The sequence below is a fragment of the Gymnoscopelus braueri genome, assembly GCF_963280865.1.
Source record: "Gymnoscopelus braueri genome assembly, chromosome: 7".
Taxonomy (NCBI): Eukaryota; Metazoa; Chordata; class Actinopteri; order Myctophiformes; family Myctophidae; genus Gymnoscopelus; species Gymnoscopelus braueri.
In genome coordinates this window covers 251384-267408 of record NC_137608.1, presented here as the reverse complement: position 1 = coordinate 267408, position 16025 = coordinate 251384, and the positions used below count along the sequence as shown (strand labels likewise).

The window sequence follows — 16025 nt, the reverse complement described above, 5'->3', positions numbered from 1 at the left end:
GCCTTTTAAAGTAACAAGTTAACCAAGAAGTAAATGGAGCAGCAAATCTTCGGATCACGATATCTTGGGTTCTGAACGTTTTTCTCTCAAAAAAATTAAATAAAGTCGTCATAAGTCGTTCTTGGCAGCCATGGCGTTATGACGATTGATGGAGCTGTTTTTTCCTTATCACCCACACAAAGTACCAGACATGTTTCATAAGGGCGACAAAGAAAATTCAGACTCGAACACAGGCAGCCATTGGATGTAGTGAAATATCTTGTATTAACAGACAGAGAGATATGGAAGGTTACAGTGTCACAGGTGTTAACGCATCATCGGTCGTCGTCTCTCTCCAGTTTAACAGAGAAAGCACTGGACTTTAACAGTGTCCGTTAACATAAACATATGACATCATGGAAGACAGATCAAGCGTCCAGCCGTCGGAGGTGTAATCCTGCCATTGGTGGAGAGTGATGATGCTAGTTGTCGTCAGATGAAGATGATGAAGATGAGGATGGTAGATGATGAAGATGATGATGATGGTGTGACAGTTTATCTTTGGACAAATAGCGTCCACATGTCTCAAACAACACGTTGACCTTGGCTCTGACCGGTCACTGGTCAGTGGTGACTTCGTGAGACTGAAAGAAGGGTTATGCATTGGAGAAGAACACCGAGATAGTGTTCTCAAAACAACAGATAGCCACAGAAAGCCTGTAGCTAGTTTGACCTTGCATAGACAGAGAGAGAATAGGAGAGTACAGAAGCACATTTAACATGACTGAATTAGGCCAATATGACCATTATATTAATTTGACATTTAAAGCAGGTTTATGGACACTAGACAAATTATGATCAATCAAGATTAACTCTATCAAGCCTACATCTTATCATGATTTGGATAGGGTCAAAGGGCAAGTTGATTGTACCTTGTGACATTATTCAAACCAAACCAGACACAGACATAGGGCAAAAATAAATGGTTAGTTAGATAACATACACATTTTTACTTCTTCAAAAGGACTGTATATAATTTATTAATTTATTCAGATATTAATTCAAAATTTCATTTCTTCAAAAGGACTGTATATAATGGTTATTTATTCAATTAGGAAGCAAAACATGGTTATATTTCATGACATTTTAAGACACACCACACAACAAAGTTTTCCCCTTGCATCTTTGCAAATAACTTTATTATAATTCAAAAATAACTCAGCTAATGTCCCCGTCCCAAGCAAACCTTTTCAACATGTTTGGATTAATCAATTTTTTTTAGCACAGTTAATGACCCATAGCAGCAGAGTGATAGAGTGAGAGAAAACTGACCAGTCTTTTCAAATTGAAATCTGACAAGAAACCTACGTCTCCGGTCAAAGACGATTCTGTACACGTTCAGAAATAGAAAAGTTACCCTCCTCGTGTTGAGCTGCGATCCTGTGCATCTTTATCAAGTCCAAGTATTTAAAATGGAACGAACGGTACACTTCTGAACCCTGTATTTATTACATTACTTTACACTTTATTTTGGGAAAAACTTACGTGGAATGGTCTTAAAACTCAAGAAATACTTCCTGATTGCATGTAGGCATGGGGCATCAAACATCTGTCTATCCAAGACATAAGTTGAAATCTGTAAGATAGATGGAAATCAAATTGACTGTTTGGCATGGCAGTAGGCCTATTGTTGACTGTAGTATGTAACAGAGTTTAAAACAGTTTGGAACAAAATATAAAATTAAAGTTTAGCCCTGTATGTCACAATTAGCACGTATTGTGACCTTATTGTTGTCCAGGAATTGGATTAATGGGGTGGCTTACATTCTCGTTCTAAAATGAAACAAACACAAAACAAAGCACATTAAGCATTTAAATCAAATCATATTTAAATCAAATATTCATCAAACTCCCCTCTATTTGACACCCATATATCTATAATATAGTGTGTCAGAGAATGAATTTGTTGATGAGAAAGAAAAAAAATCTAACTGAAAATCAAGAGAAAAAAAAGAAGAAAAAAAAAGAAATTATAATTAAAATATTTAAAATTAAAATATAACAATGAAAAATAAGGAATAAACATCTTTGTTCTGAAGAGTATATTAGAGTTAGATAAAGTACACCAAAATACATTGAAATTAAAACTTTCCCCCAAAAAAAGCAGATCTACAAGCTCAAAAAAAATTAATTAAAATGATAAAATATTTTCAAAACTTTTTAAATAAATCAAAATGACTATAATATTCTTAATATTATAGTTAATGTTTTCCAATATTGATATTAGAACATATTGAAAATAACTGATCTATGTTTTAAATGGAATTCACTCAGTAGCTAACACTTCCTGCTGAAGGAATTATGGGTAATGGAGTCTAAGAGACTAGAGTGGCTATTTTGGATGAGCTACTTAGTTCTAACTGACTGGAGAATGACTGAAGATTGGACATAGCTGAATCGCTCACACACTTAGAAGGGAGAAAAAGATAAACTCCTTACACTCCCTCGCTCTCTCGCACTCACACACACCATAAACAACAGGCGCTCAACGAGACAGGGCTAAGAGAGAAAGAGAGAGAGCCATTCAGTGTTCAAAGTTTTAAACTCAATCATTCATACACGTGATATTTCAAACATATCCGGGTTCGATTGGACCAATTTGATGGAGCTGTTTTTTCCTTATCACCCACACAAAGTACCAGACATGTTTCATAAGGGCGACAAAGAAAATTCAGACTCGAACACAGGCAGCCATTGGATGTAGTGAAATATCTTGTATTAACAGACAGAGAGATATGGAAGGTTGTCACAGGTGTTAACGCATCATCGGTCGTCGTCTCTCTCCAGTTTAACAGAGAAAGCACTGGACTTTAACAGCGTCCGTTAACATAAACATATGACATCATGGAAGACAGATCAAGCGTCCAGCCGTCGGAGGTGTAATCCTGCCATTGGTGGAGAGAGACGACGACCGATGATGCGTTAACACCTGTGACACTGTAACCTTCCATATCTCTCTGTCTGTTAATACAAGATATTTCACTACATCCAATCACTTTATCTCGGGCCGCTGTTCACTGCATCAGTGTTTTTTTTTCTTCCCCAGACCACATTCTTTTGATTGGACTTGCACACGAGATCTCCAAGTCAAAGACATTTCTGTTCTTGGCCGTATTGCACTTCTTCATGTCGTAAACTTGTGATATTTAAGTGATCATTTTAGCATCAACAGTAACCACCTTTGGCTGTGATTGGTCGAGACACGACCGTGTCATGAATTTGCGTGAACCCTGTCGTGAGATGATTTCTACACTGGGATCTTCTACGTCAGACTGATAAATGACACTGATGATGATGTTGTGCCTGCTTTCAGATCTTCCTCTCTAAAGACCCCAGGGAGTGGCTGGAGAACAGGTCTACCGGAGGTTCCTCTCCTGGTTCCACTGTTCAGACCTGCGGAACCTCCACACCAACAGCACACACACCACACACACACCCCTCTGCCACCAAGCCCTCCATACATCACTTTCACACACTGGGTAACTAGCTTCTCCTCTCCTCTCCTCTCTTCTCCTCTCCTCTCCTCTCCTCTCCTAACTCTTTCTGTGTTGTCTTACAGATAACGGAACCAACATTTATAAGAAACCTCCCATATATAAACAAGGTACAGTATTCATATATAAACAAAGTACAGTATTTAATATCTGCAGGTTTGTTTATACTGACAGCATGATACTTGTAAATGTCAACGGTCATGCAGTCACAATGTCTCTCAGTCAGTTAGGACAGAAGAGTATTCTATATTAGTATCAGTGTTGGGACTAACGCGTTAGAAAGTAACGCGTTTCTGTAACGCAACTACCTTTCTGCGGTAACTAATGTAACTAGTACATTTCTCCAGTTCTGTAACGCTGTTACAGTTACTGACATTTGAATGGCCGCGGCGTTACTCGTTACTTTATGCGAAAATAGCCGACAACTTCAGAGGATTAAAGGTTTATTATGATCCGACTTCTCTACTCTCACACTAGACCCGTCTGTGACCTCCCCTCTCCCCTCGCCGCTCGCTGCACAGCTGCTTGCGGAGCAGCGGGACTGCAATTTTTTCATTGCAGCTGAAAAGGCCTCAGAACACAGAGAGAGAAAAAACTGCCAAACCTTTTAATACACGTTTGAAGGACCATGATAAAGACTTTTTATGTTTTGTAAACCAGCATGTCATGAAACCTTTAAGACAGAGCTGAGTTGATTCTTACCTTTTTCTGTATTGTACAACAAAAGGAAAGGTAGTCCCGGTACGCTGAAGATGTCTGTAGTTCCGAGCGTCTGGAAAAAGTAATCGATGGGTTGAGACGACCTTTTAAACCAGATGTTATTTGCCAGCCTGCCTGCGACTGCTTTTTGAATATAGACGCGCGTTCATGATCGGGAACGTGCATGAACGTTCAACATGGAGGCGTGTTCCCGATCACGTTGAGCTGTCTGCTCCAGTCTAAAGCTAGGCAGAACTACAAAGACATGGTTTGAATGTTGTTGTTGAAGACACGATTCTTATATCTACTAGTTTTCATCATGGTGAGCTACAGTAGATGCAAGTTGAGAGATGTTACACTGATGTTACACAGATTACCCTGTGTGTGTGTGTGTGTGTGTGTGTGTGTGTGTGTGTGTGTGTGTGCGTGTGTGCGTGTGCGTGTGTGTGTGTGTAGACATATCACATGTTCCTCAGGGGACACATATTGAGGATTTGATCATTGAATCATCAAAGTTTCCAGCAGCCAGACCTCCGGACCCTCTGCAGCCCTCCAAGATAGAGACTGTCTACTGGCCCTGTCCCCCCTCCCTGGTTGTACTTGGTACGATCCACACTCACTCCCCCCCCCCTGATGCAGTGGCACAGAGTTACTTTACCAGCCTATTGATTTCAGGGAATCCTCTCCTCTCCTCTCCTCTCCTCTCCTCTCCTCTCCTCTCCTCTCCTCTCCTCTCCTGTATTGCCTGTATCGCCTGTATCTTGGCTCTGTGTTTTACTATATACTATACTATATGTATTTTTGGCGAGACATGCTATTTTCAACGGCGTATAACAAGTAAACGGGAGGTCACGATGACATTTTGGATTTTTTTGCGGAAGCACAGTGAAACCCTCCGTGATTAGCAACCATCAGGGGATCGATCATACTGGAGATAAATATTCTGTGACTACTTGAAAAGGTAAGAAAATTTGGATGGTTTATTTATTTATTTATTCTGGCAGGGAATGAGTTAACGACATGAAAGCAGCCTGTAACTGCAATTTGTTCTTGTTCACTGATGACTCGGCACTCCTGGTCTCGGGCGAGGACAAAACACAGGTTGAGGGAGCCCTCAGTTCTGAATTCAACAAAATCTGCACTGATAACAAACTGTCATTACACCTTGGTAAAACAGTAAAGAAGAGGTTACCTATTTGGGCTGTATTCTTGTTAACAAACTGACAAGTGAAAACATGGCATCAAAAGCAGGGCCGGATTACCCATAGGCCGTTGGGGGCGAGTGCCCTGGGGCACCAGCCAACGGGGGCTTTTTTAATAAGAATTAAATAACATAACCTTAACATAACCCTAACCCTAAAACCGAAATAAAGTAACCAAAAACCGAAAAGAAACCGAAAAAGAAATCCGCCAATTTTTTGCGCGAGTGCACGATTTCGGCGCCCGCGCGCGGGCGAGCGGGGGGCACCTCAACTTGAGGTCGCCCTGGGGCACCACATAGTGCTAATCCGGCCCTGATCAAAAGTGATCAAGAAAGTCAATCAAAGAACATGATTTTTGGGCAGGATTTCCTATTTTGCCAACAAAAGTAGGATGGCTCAGGGTAGAAGACAGGGTTAAGCAAATATCAATGGGATTGGTATTTAACCCATTAAAACTGGGAACGCATCTGTGTAACCACTTTAACCATTATTTTATACTTTGGCTATTCAAAAATAGCAGATATACAAGCTCATAGCGCGGCACCGCTCATAGGGCGGCACGCTGATCGTTTTAGAGCTGCAGAAGCCTCCATGAGGACCCGGATGTAAACAAAGGGTGTCTGCGCGATGGTCCCGTCTAACGACTAGAACAATAATGTTTCTAACGCAATCCTCCATTGCAGAGTGATCACCCGTCGAAAATGGCTTTTTTTCACCACTAAAAAAGTATGGAGATATGGACCTTTTTCCCCAAATCCTATCATTGGAGTGGACGGAAGGGATGTTTTTTGGGCTGCGTCACATCCGTCCATTCCATTTTACAGGGACCTAGGATCATTCCTAAGTTGCGTTAGAGCGCCCCTTGTGGGAAAAATATTTGAAAAAAATTTAGATCTACGTTTATGGCACTCGACGGGTGTATTTTCAAAAACGTAGATCTACGTTTTTGACACTCAATGTGTTAAGGATGTGTTGATGACATGTAATTGCTATTATATGTGTTCGGGAGGGTAAGGACTGTATTAGGCGGTAGGATAGGATAATAGTATTCGCCACCGGGAATCAATAAGAATTCACAAGGAGACAAGGATGGAGTGTTGCCCGTAGGCACAGTCTTTGTTGAAAGTATTTCAGAACAATGTAACAGCACAGTATGGCAAGACACATCGCCAGGGTATGTTTGTATGTGTGATTTTTATGTCAGTGACGCACACAGCTTAAAGGTTCATCAAGTAGAGAAATAATGACTTCTTAAATCTAAATAATATACACATTGCAATCTGTGCTTCTCTCTCCTCTCCTCTCCTCCTCTGGACTGAGAAGAAGGGCTCTAATCAAGAGCACCAGCGCACCTGCTGAGTAGAACAGGTCACATTGACCTCGATCGTCAATCTAATTGAAAAGCACCTGTGCTAATCAGTGCACAGGTCACATCGACCTTGATTGTCAATGCAATTGAGGGCCCTTTGTACAGCCGCCCCCAAATTTAGACTGTAAATTTGCTCCAACAAAAGGCTTGAATCATTGTATTCACCTTTAATACTGGTTTCGGGTGGGTCCCTGTTTTGGGTTTCCCTTCTAATGATCTTATGCTGACTAAGCCTCCATAGGTGTCGTCTAAGGATCCCCGTGTCCGGGTACCCCCTTGGGATAGGGAGCCGTCTGGCCGCCCCATCAGGAGAAGGTTTGCCGGGAGGGGGGAGTTTCGTCACAGGATGGCTGGGGTCCATGACGATAGGACGGATAGAGCCTGGTTCAAACTCAGGAGCACGTCGCAGGCGACCACCTACGCGGATGAGCTCATTTGTTGGGTTCAGTTTAGGTGTAAGGCGTCTGCTAGGGGACACCATGCCTGCCTTCGGGTCCTTGAAGTCATCCTGGTAGCTATCCAGTTGGGGTTTTCTCAAGATGAGCCTTTCAGCATCCAAGTAATCAACTGCATTGGGTTTGTCCTTCGAGTGCGCTGCCCCGTGAAAAGACTGCACCGTTGCCTCAAGCAACTCCTGACTCACGTCCATGACATGTGGTGTATTGATCACAGCTGTCATGTCACAGAGAATTGCCCTTTGGAGCTCTGAGGCATCCTCTGGTGTTGCAGCTTTCCAGATCTCCGGCCACTCCTCTGACTCCTCCTTCTTCAACAATAAGGGAGACTCCTGGCTCTTTAGTTTTGGCCTTGCCATTTCTGACAACGACTTGCCCCTGGTGAGGTCATCTGCTGGATTCTGTGTAGAATCAAGGTAGCGCACCACCTGTTGATTGGCCATAGGGGGGCAGACTGATGTTAGGAAGCAGTGCTGTGGGTACAAGTGTCGGCGATGCTTTACCGGACCTTGGAGAGTCCATCCCAGTTTGGTTTTGACAGCTATTGGTGTCCCTGGTGGACCATGACGCACTGGCTCCATAGGCGTTATCAGGTGGGAGTGATCGGCCCCGATAAGCAGGAGAGGACGAACATTGATGAACGGCTGTATAGGTAGGCCGTTTAGGTGCTTATACATCTTCTGTAGATCTTCCATGGGGTAGGAGTGCTCAGCCAAGCCTAACTCGTCTGCGGTAAAGGCATGGCGAATTCTGAAGATCTTCTGAGGTTGTGACGCTGGTGAAATCTTAAAGGACACAGAAGATCCATGGAGGGTCTTAACATCTTGACGAATGGTCCGTAACGCTAGGTCTTCAGGTTTGCCCTGCAGACCAAGTTCCTGAGCTGCAGCTGAGAGCAAGATCGTACGCTCAGAGCCATCGTCAAGGACGGCGTAGGTGTCCAGCATTTGAGTTTTGTACCTTAGACGGACTTTAACCACCTTTAGCAGCACACGGTTGTTCGGGCCAGGTCTGTCAAGGTACAGGATCTCAGATGTGGAGCTCATTAGGCAGGAGTCTTCTTTCGATGGTCGACTGTTAACATCATGTAGGATTAGGAGGTGCATCCCATTACATGTACTGCATGGTTTCTTAAGGGTGCATTGCGCGGCCTGGTGAGAGCGCCCGCATCTCCAGCAACGCCTCCTTGGCAGATGGGGGTTAGGCGTCGGTGGGGGTTGCTTCATCTGGCCCCACGGCATGAGACGCCTCTGTGGGCTGGAGTAGGCTGAAGTGATTTGCTTCTTCATGATAGACAACTGGTCCATCATCTGGTCGAGGACGTTTGCCACATAAGAGGTGTCTTCCTCATATCTTTGTGGGGCATCGGCATCATAGCTGTCATCGCGATTGTCACGGCTAGTTGTATCACGTGGCCTGATGCTGTGAGCAGCTATGTAACGATCATGAGGAAGGTTTGGTGGCCTAGTACGTGGGCGTGACACAGGGAGGTCGAATACAGCAGGTGTACTGTGGTCCACCTGGCGGGCTGGAGGTTCTGGCTGCTCTTCACGATTGGTCGTGGAGGCAGGTCTGGAGCTTGACTGTGTCTGGTTATGGTTGGCCTCAGTAAACTGTTGGCTTTGGATGGGAGGTAAAACTGTCTGCTGCTGAGGGTACTGAGATGTGGAGCAGGTGGCATCCACTAGGCATCTCAGTTCCTCCTGAATCCGTTGAATGTGTGCAAGTTCTGCGCACACATCTAACATAGGTTGTAACTGCTCCCGTCGGCGTTCTGGGTATGCTGAGGCTTCATCGGCACAGTAGGCCTCATCCAGTATCCTCCAATCTCCTTCTCCGTCATCTGTTGTGCATTCTAAAGGTGAGATGTGATCTTGTACTTGACCTTGGGGGTCGGAGGTCAATGGGTGAGTGAGGGGTGTCGTCTCGGCATCACCCTCTATGTATTGGTGCTCCGCTTCATGTCTATGCCCATACTGTGCTGTGCTGTGAGAGGTACCACGTCTGTGGCCTGGGTAACTAATTTCAAAGTCTCTATAGTGTGAAGGGGGATGAGTCTGACGTCGTGGTCGGACCACCTCCTGATGGACTTCTTTGCTTTGATACATCCTGTCGCTGTGGTAAATACTGGGATCCGGGTCGAAAGGACCAAATGTTCGGGAGGGTAAGGACTGTATTAGGCGGTAGGATAGGATAATAGTATTCGCCACCGGGAATCAATAAGAATTCACAAGGAGACAAGGATGGAGTGTTGCCCGTAGGCACAGTCTTTGTTGGAAGTATTTCAGAACAATGTAACAGCACAGTATGGCAAGACACATCGCCAGGGTATGTTTGTATGTGTGATTTTTATGTCAGTGACGCACACAGCTTAAAGGTTCATCAAGTAGAGAAATAATGACTTCTTAAATCTAAATAATATACACATTGCAATCTGTGCTTCTCTCTCCTCTCCTCTCCTCCTCTGGACTGAGAAGAAGGGCTCTAATCAAGAGCACCAGCGCACCTGCTGAGTAGAACAGGTCACATTGACCTCGATCGTGAATCTAATTGAAAAGCACCTGTGCTAATCAGTGCACAGGTCACATCGACCTTGATTGTCAATGCAATTGAGGGCCTTTTGTACAATATGTATGTATATGTGTTGCTATTTTATGCTCTGTTGATGCATACATAGGACCACAATGGAAAACAAGTCCCCAGGACTTTTTTGTGTTATCCTTTTAGCCTAAATTCTTAAGGTCCTTACACACCGGGGTCGAATTTTTCATGCGAATAATACGTTCTTTTTAAAAACCTTATAAAGTCAATGGAAGCTTCCATGGAGCGAAAAAGCTAAAAAGCGAAGCGAAAAAGCGCCTTTTAATTATTCGGAACGAGTCAGAATTTTGCGTATATTCGCACAATCGCCGGTGTGTAACCGCCTTTACTGTACTACCGTGCTGTTAAACTGTTTGACTAATAACATATTCAATCCTCTCCTCTCCTCCAGAAACAGAGAGGAGGAAGGAGCAGAGGGGTGGAAAGAGGGATGAGGAGGATGAAGGAGAGGAAGAGTTGTGTGACGAGCTGTTGCTTCTGAGAAAGCAGGAGCTTAACAAGGTAACACACACACACACACACACACACACACACACACACACACACACACACACACACACACACAGAATGCAGCTGTCACAGTAGGTGAGAAGGTTTGGGCGTTCATTGTCTAAAACATGTGTCGTTAGAGCATTGGTTCTCTATGATACTGTGACATCTTGCCGTGAAGAGCTTGCCTCCTCCCTGCCATTCTCTTGATCTGGTACCACCTACCCATAAAACAAACATGGACAAATTCTCCTTCTACAGCACTGCCACCCAGGTTTGGAATAGTCTAACCCCATCCCTCAAAAAATGCAGTTCGCTGGGCTTATTTAAAACAGCCCTGAAAATTCACCTTTCAGGAGGCCAAAAAAGGAAGTAGTACCATTTTCCCGTTAGACAGACAACCCTCCCACCCATTGTTGTACATATAGCATTATTATTCTGTTATTTTGTGTTGATATTTGAACTGTTGGTGCCACTATATATGACTATGAATTGAATTCCAAGGACCTCAATGGAAACAAGACCGCAAGGACTTTTTTGAACAGACAGTAAGGGGGCATTTTTTACAGATTATTAAAGTACAGAATATAAGCTTTCATATAATGTCATCATTCATTGAAATTGGAAATATTTGAAGAAGATGTGACTATTTTAATCTTGTTGAACCTTAAACCCCAAAGCAGAGAAATTGCCCTGCAAAGATCCCAGAGTGTTCAACACTCTCAGTGGCCCGGAAATGGGAGTGACAATGGGAGGGACAATAGGTACTAAACTCCACCCCCAATCACTCCCCCACCCCTAACCACCCCCCTACAGGAGTGGCAGCTAACACTAGGTTAGCTGTCAACACTAGAAACACACTTGACAAGACAGAACTACTTTGTTCAGTGAAACAGTACAATTGTATGTATCTTTATGTGGCAGCTGGACATAAACCAGGTAACCTAGAACTCTGACATTTTTAAGCCAGTAGATCATCTGGAAAAAAAAAAAAAAAACATAAGAATAAAAATGAGAGGAGAATTGAACACCTTTCAGTCAAATGTCCACACTATAAAATATTTAGTGCCAAGGACCCCCAAACAGGATCTGTGTTGTAAAAAATAGGCATATTAAATAATCATCATCATCATCATAATAGATTTAATAAAAGATTCATTTGAAAATAGCAGATCTACAAGCTCACAATGCATGTATAAGATGTACTGTATATAGCAGGCTTGTCAAACTCGCGGCCCGCGGGCATTTTGCGGCCCGCGGAAAGGTCCATTGCGGCCCGCGAAGTGATTTGAAAAAACACCTTTTCATACTAGCTCGAATGGAAAAAAAACGAGAGAAAAAAAAAAACGGAGCCGGCAGGCAGTTATCCCCCCCAACCCCCCTTGCCTCTGACTGCGAAGGTCTAATAGTGGCCAAACTTGTTTTGTGAGAACAATGGCCAAGTCATGTCTAAACAATCAAGACAAGAGGAGATCAAGAAATAAATCTAATCACCCACGCTGGCACAAACATGTCAGTCTAAAAGTGTATAGATCCCTGCTAACCAGCGCTGCCAAGGGAAACAAGGACGAGGAATTTTATTGGCTCACTATTGGATACATCGTAACATCGCTTCTTTAAGGGGACCGTAAGGGTCCATTTGGTTCCATTTGTACGGGTGGTTGCGTCGTTGTGTTTACATGTGCGGTGGAATAACGGCCGTTACGAGTGAAACGCTCAAAAGTTTCACTCGTCTGTCTCCGTTGACAATTTTAATGATCCAAATGATAATAATCTGTTTAGGAAACTCTTAAAAACGACTGACTAGTGTCGCATAGTGTGACATATTCAATGTGCGCTGTCTTCTCAGTCTATCGTTGCCGAAAATGGCTGATCTACAAGCTCACAACGTGGTGCGAACAGACGCGGTGTGAGCTTGGAGATCGGCCATGTTTGGTGCGTGACACTGTTGTACGATGAAGTATAAATTGCGCTTTTAAAGTGACAGTACACACATTAACCAGTTAACAGTTTCTTCAATATTATTTTCCAAAAGTAAAAAGGTCACTTAAAATGTAGTGCAAGTGATACATTTTGGCTAAAACAAAGACAAAAGAATAGAAAAAATAAATATGCATTTTTTGTTTATAAAGAGCTGAAGAGACATGGATAGGGTTAAATGCTTAGAAAACAAAATAGCCTAAAGACCAGTGTGGTCTAGGGCTTTCACTACTAGTGATTTTTACTTCTTTTTACGACGCTCTGGGGCCAGTGTTGGTGTTGTTCTGTGAGAGAAAACAAAGAGAAACAAACCAGTTTCACCACTTGGGAGTTGTGGTCATCACAGTGGTCATCATAGTGATGGAAGCTCTCTTCCAAAAAAAAGAAATTTTTGGAAGTGCATAATCCTATTTATAGGTTATTAATGTCATCATGTGTCTCGCTAGCCAATCACAGTGCTGAATAGAGTCAGCCAATAGAGTCAGCCAATCACAGTACAGGAAAGTGGGCCAATCACAGTGCAGGAAACTAATACTAATGAGGTGTCCCAACCCCACTTATAGGGGTTGCTGTTTCACAAGGGGTGACATAAGGCATTTTTTTCTAGCAGCAGTCACAAATATTCAATCAATCTAGGGGAAGAGGGGTGATTGGGTGTCTGTGGTGGTGGGCCAGGGTGAAGAGCTGCCAAGTACCTTTCACTGTCACACACTTGATGGTGACGTTACAGTCTTTTGCCTGGTAGCTTTGCTGATGGGTGATGGCATCAGGCTGAATGGACCTATGGGTGATGTCATCATGTTGAGTGGTCATGTGGGTGATGTCATCACGCTGAGGGGACATGTCTCCCTGTGTTTGAGTGAGCTCAGTGTAGGTACTTGAGTGTTTATTTACGTACTCACTCTCTTTCTGCGCTGGGGTTGCTTGTATGGGTAAGCACTCCAACTCTTCACTTGGCTCTGCAAAGTCACTCCAACACCTCTGCTTTGGCTTCTTTATGGAGTCGAAGTGCTTCAATAGTTGCATCTAAGCGGGCTTTTTCCCTATTTGCATTAAACTTAAAAGTTTTCTGAAAAACTTCAAATATGTATTCAAAAATTACAAAAAGAATATGTTGCTATATACTGTACATAGCAACAGGAACACCAAAAGGGGTTCCTGTCTTGAAAGGTATAGTTACAAATAGGGGTTCCCGCCCCAAAATGTGATAAGGTAAGTAATTGGTACAACTATGAAGTTAACAGCAGGTACAGGTCCAAGGCAAGTCATAATAATGAATACTGCATCCACATAACATAACTTCAGCAGTAGACCCTGCTGTATATTTCATAAACATAGATACAAATCTAAGTCATATGTTTGCTTCACAACTAGGCTACAGATAGGGGAGCGTATTCAGAGAGGTGGCTGTTGGCCCAGAGCTGGGTGTGGGGTACAATTAACATTCTCTTTGTTGTTTACCTAGGAGACAGAAGGTCTGGGCATCCCCCTTCCTGCCCCATACAGTTGCAAATGTGTTGGGCAGGGGGTGGGGGCTCACCTTTTAGGGCTGACACACCCACACATGTACCTCTTCTTTAGATCTCAATGTGACAACTGCTATAAAGATAGACTGATTTGTAACTATTTGTGTGTGTCACTCAGGGGCCGAGGGGCTGATGGTGGGGACCTCAGGGTCTCCATAGGAAGCTGTTTGTGCTATGAAATAAACTGGAAGAATCTAACCTCACTGACTGGAGTGATGCCTCAAATTCATTCTACAACCATTCATACACACCTCTGGAACATCTTCTTAACTACAATATGGCGTTGTTGGCAACTACAAAAGCAATATGACCTTTACCAAATATAGTGAAGTCTGTGGGTTCAGATACCACAACATGGGGTTGTCAGCAGTGGTTCAGATACCACAACATGGCTTTATGTCGGCAGTCGCGTTGGTTTGGTTGTTTGGGGACGCTAGTCTCCACGAATGCTGAGCCAGGCGTCGAAAGAACATGCGCGGGTGGAGAAGTCTGAGTTTTTGCCTTGCGGTGGGTGGAAGGATCACGTTCTCTTCCTGCGACGTGGGGGGACCACTGTGAAGGTGATGATGGACATTGGCACGACTTGACGACAACTTTTCGAGGGTCTACAGGGAGAGGACCTCATGACCAGATCTAGGATGGCTGTACGACTCATCTGGCTGCACAACTTATCTTCTGCGATCGCTAGCGGAGCGCGTGGCTGTGAAGGCGGCTGAGCGGGGAACCTGTGAAGGACGGGGTTCTTCGTAGCGGGTATGTTGTGAGGGACAGCGGGTGCCAGCAGAGCGTAGAACTTGCAATGGTAGGGGTTCTTCGTGGGGAGTGTGGTAACACACCTTCAGCGGTCGCCAGTAGAGCGCTCTGTTGATAAAATGCAGCTATCTGTTGGACGATTCTGGAACTGCGCTGGGCAGCACGGCTGGGGTGAGAAGATGACATTGAGGGAGACTGCAAGAGCGACATTATCGAGTGGGACACTGCGCATATGGGACCTGGGGTTACATTTTTGTGATAATGGTGGTTTAAACTGTGGAGCGATGGCTGCCATGGGAAGTGATGTGGGGATGTTGTTTCACTCTCTGGTCTCTTGTATTTAATGTGAGTTTACTTTGTGGTTTATTGTTTCATTGGGGGTACACTGCCTTCTGTTATCAGTGTGGGCACTTCCGTTGGTAGTTATCATATGTACTTGAATGGTACAGTGTAAGCTTAGGGATAAGCATTAGGCTATCTTTGAGTATATTTTGGTGGCTCGGCGGGGGGGACATTGATCTGGGGGGGGGGGGGTGTTATCGGTTGGTGAGCGTAATTCAACTGTATGCTGTCAGCTTCCATTGTTTGTTGGTTGTGTAATATTTTATCCTGGAGTTTAAAGGGCTAACACAGGGATCCTGCACGCTAATTGGACTTAGGGAATGGGTTTTCTGTCTATTTGATGTAAGTCACCTTGTCGCTGTGCTATGTAATCTTGGTTCTTGTATGTGCATTATTCTGTATGATGTTGTTTGCTGTTTAGTCTTCCTGAATGTTTTATTTTTGTCCTGGTTGGTGTTCCAGTCGCTTGTCATGGGGGGCGGTTCTTTGTGTTTCTTTTGAAATATACGTGTTTGTGGAAGACGTTTAGAGTCTCCCATGGGGGGTCTGCTGTATATTTCATAAACATAGATACAAATCTAAGTCATATGTTTGCTTCACAACTAGGCTACAGACAGGGGAGCGTATTCAGAGAGGTGGCTGTTGGCCCAGAGCTGGGTGTGGGGTACAATTAACATTCTCTTTGTTGTTTACCTAGGGGACAGAAGGTCTGGGCATCCCCCTTCCTGCCCCATACAGTTGCAAATGTGTTGGGCAGGGGGTGGGGACTCACCTTTCAGGGCTGACACACCCACACATGTACCTCTTTTTTAGATCTCAATGTGACAACTGCTATAAAGATAGACTGATTTGTAACTATTTGTGTGTGTCACTCAGAGGCCGAGGGGCTGATGGTGGGGACCTCAGGGTCTCCATAGGAAGCTGTTTGTGCTATGAAATAAACTGGAAGAATCTAACCTCACTGACTGGAGTGATGCCTCAAATTCATTCTACAACCATTCATACACACCTCTGGAACATCTTCTTAACTACAATATGGCGTTGTTGGCAACTACAAAAGCAATAGGACCAAATAT

The 16025-nt window shown here is 43.9% G+C and overlaps 1 protein-coding gene across 3 annotated transcripts in view; it reads left to right on the top strand.

Moving 5' to 3' along the window:
- LOC308087996 (dematin-like) overlaps positions 1 to 16025 on the top strand; it is a 113438-nt gene that overhangs the window by 47816 nt on the left and 49597 nt on the right. For all 3 annotated transcript variants that reach the window (XM_080432292.1, XM_080432291.1, XM_080432290.1), the window contains 4 exons: positions 3353 to 3518; positions 3599 to 3643; positions 4689 to 4835; positions 10251 to 10360. In XM_080432292.1, coding sequence (XP_080288418.1) covers positions 3353 to 3518; positions 3599 to 3643; positions 4689 to 4835; positions 10251 to 10360 — 468 coding nt within the window. The remainder of the gene's footprint in view (positions 1 to 3352; positions 3519 to 3598; positions 3644 to 4688; positions 4836 to 10250; positions 10361 to 16025) is intronic.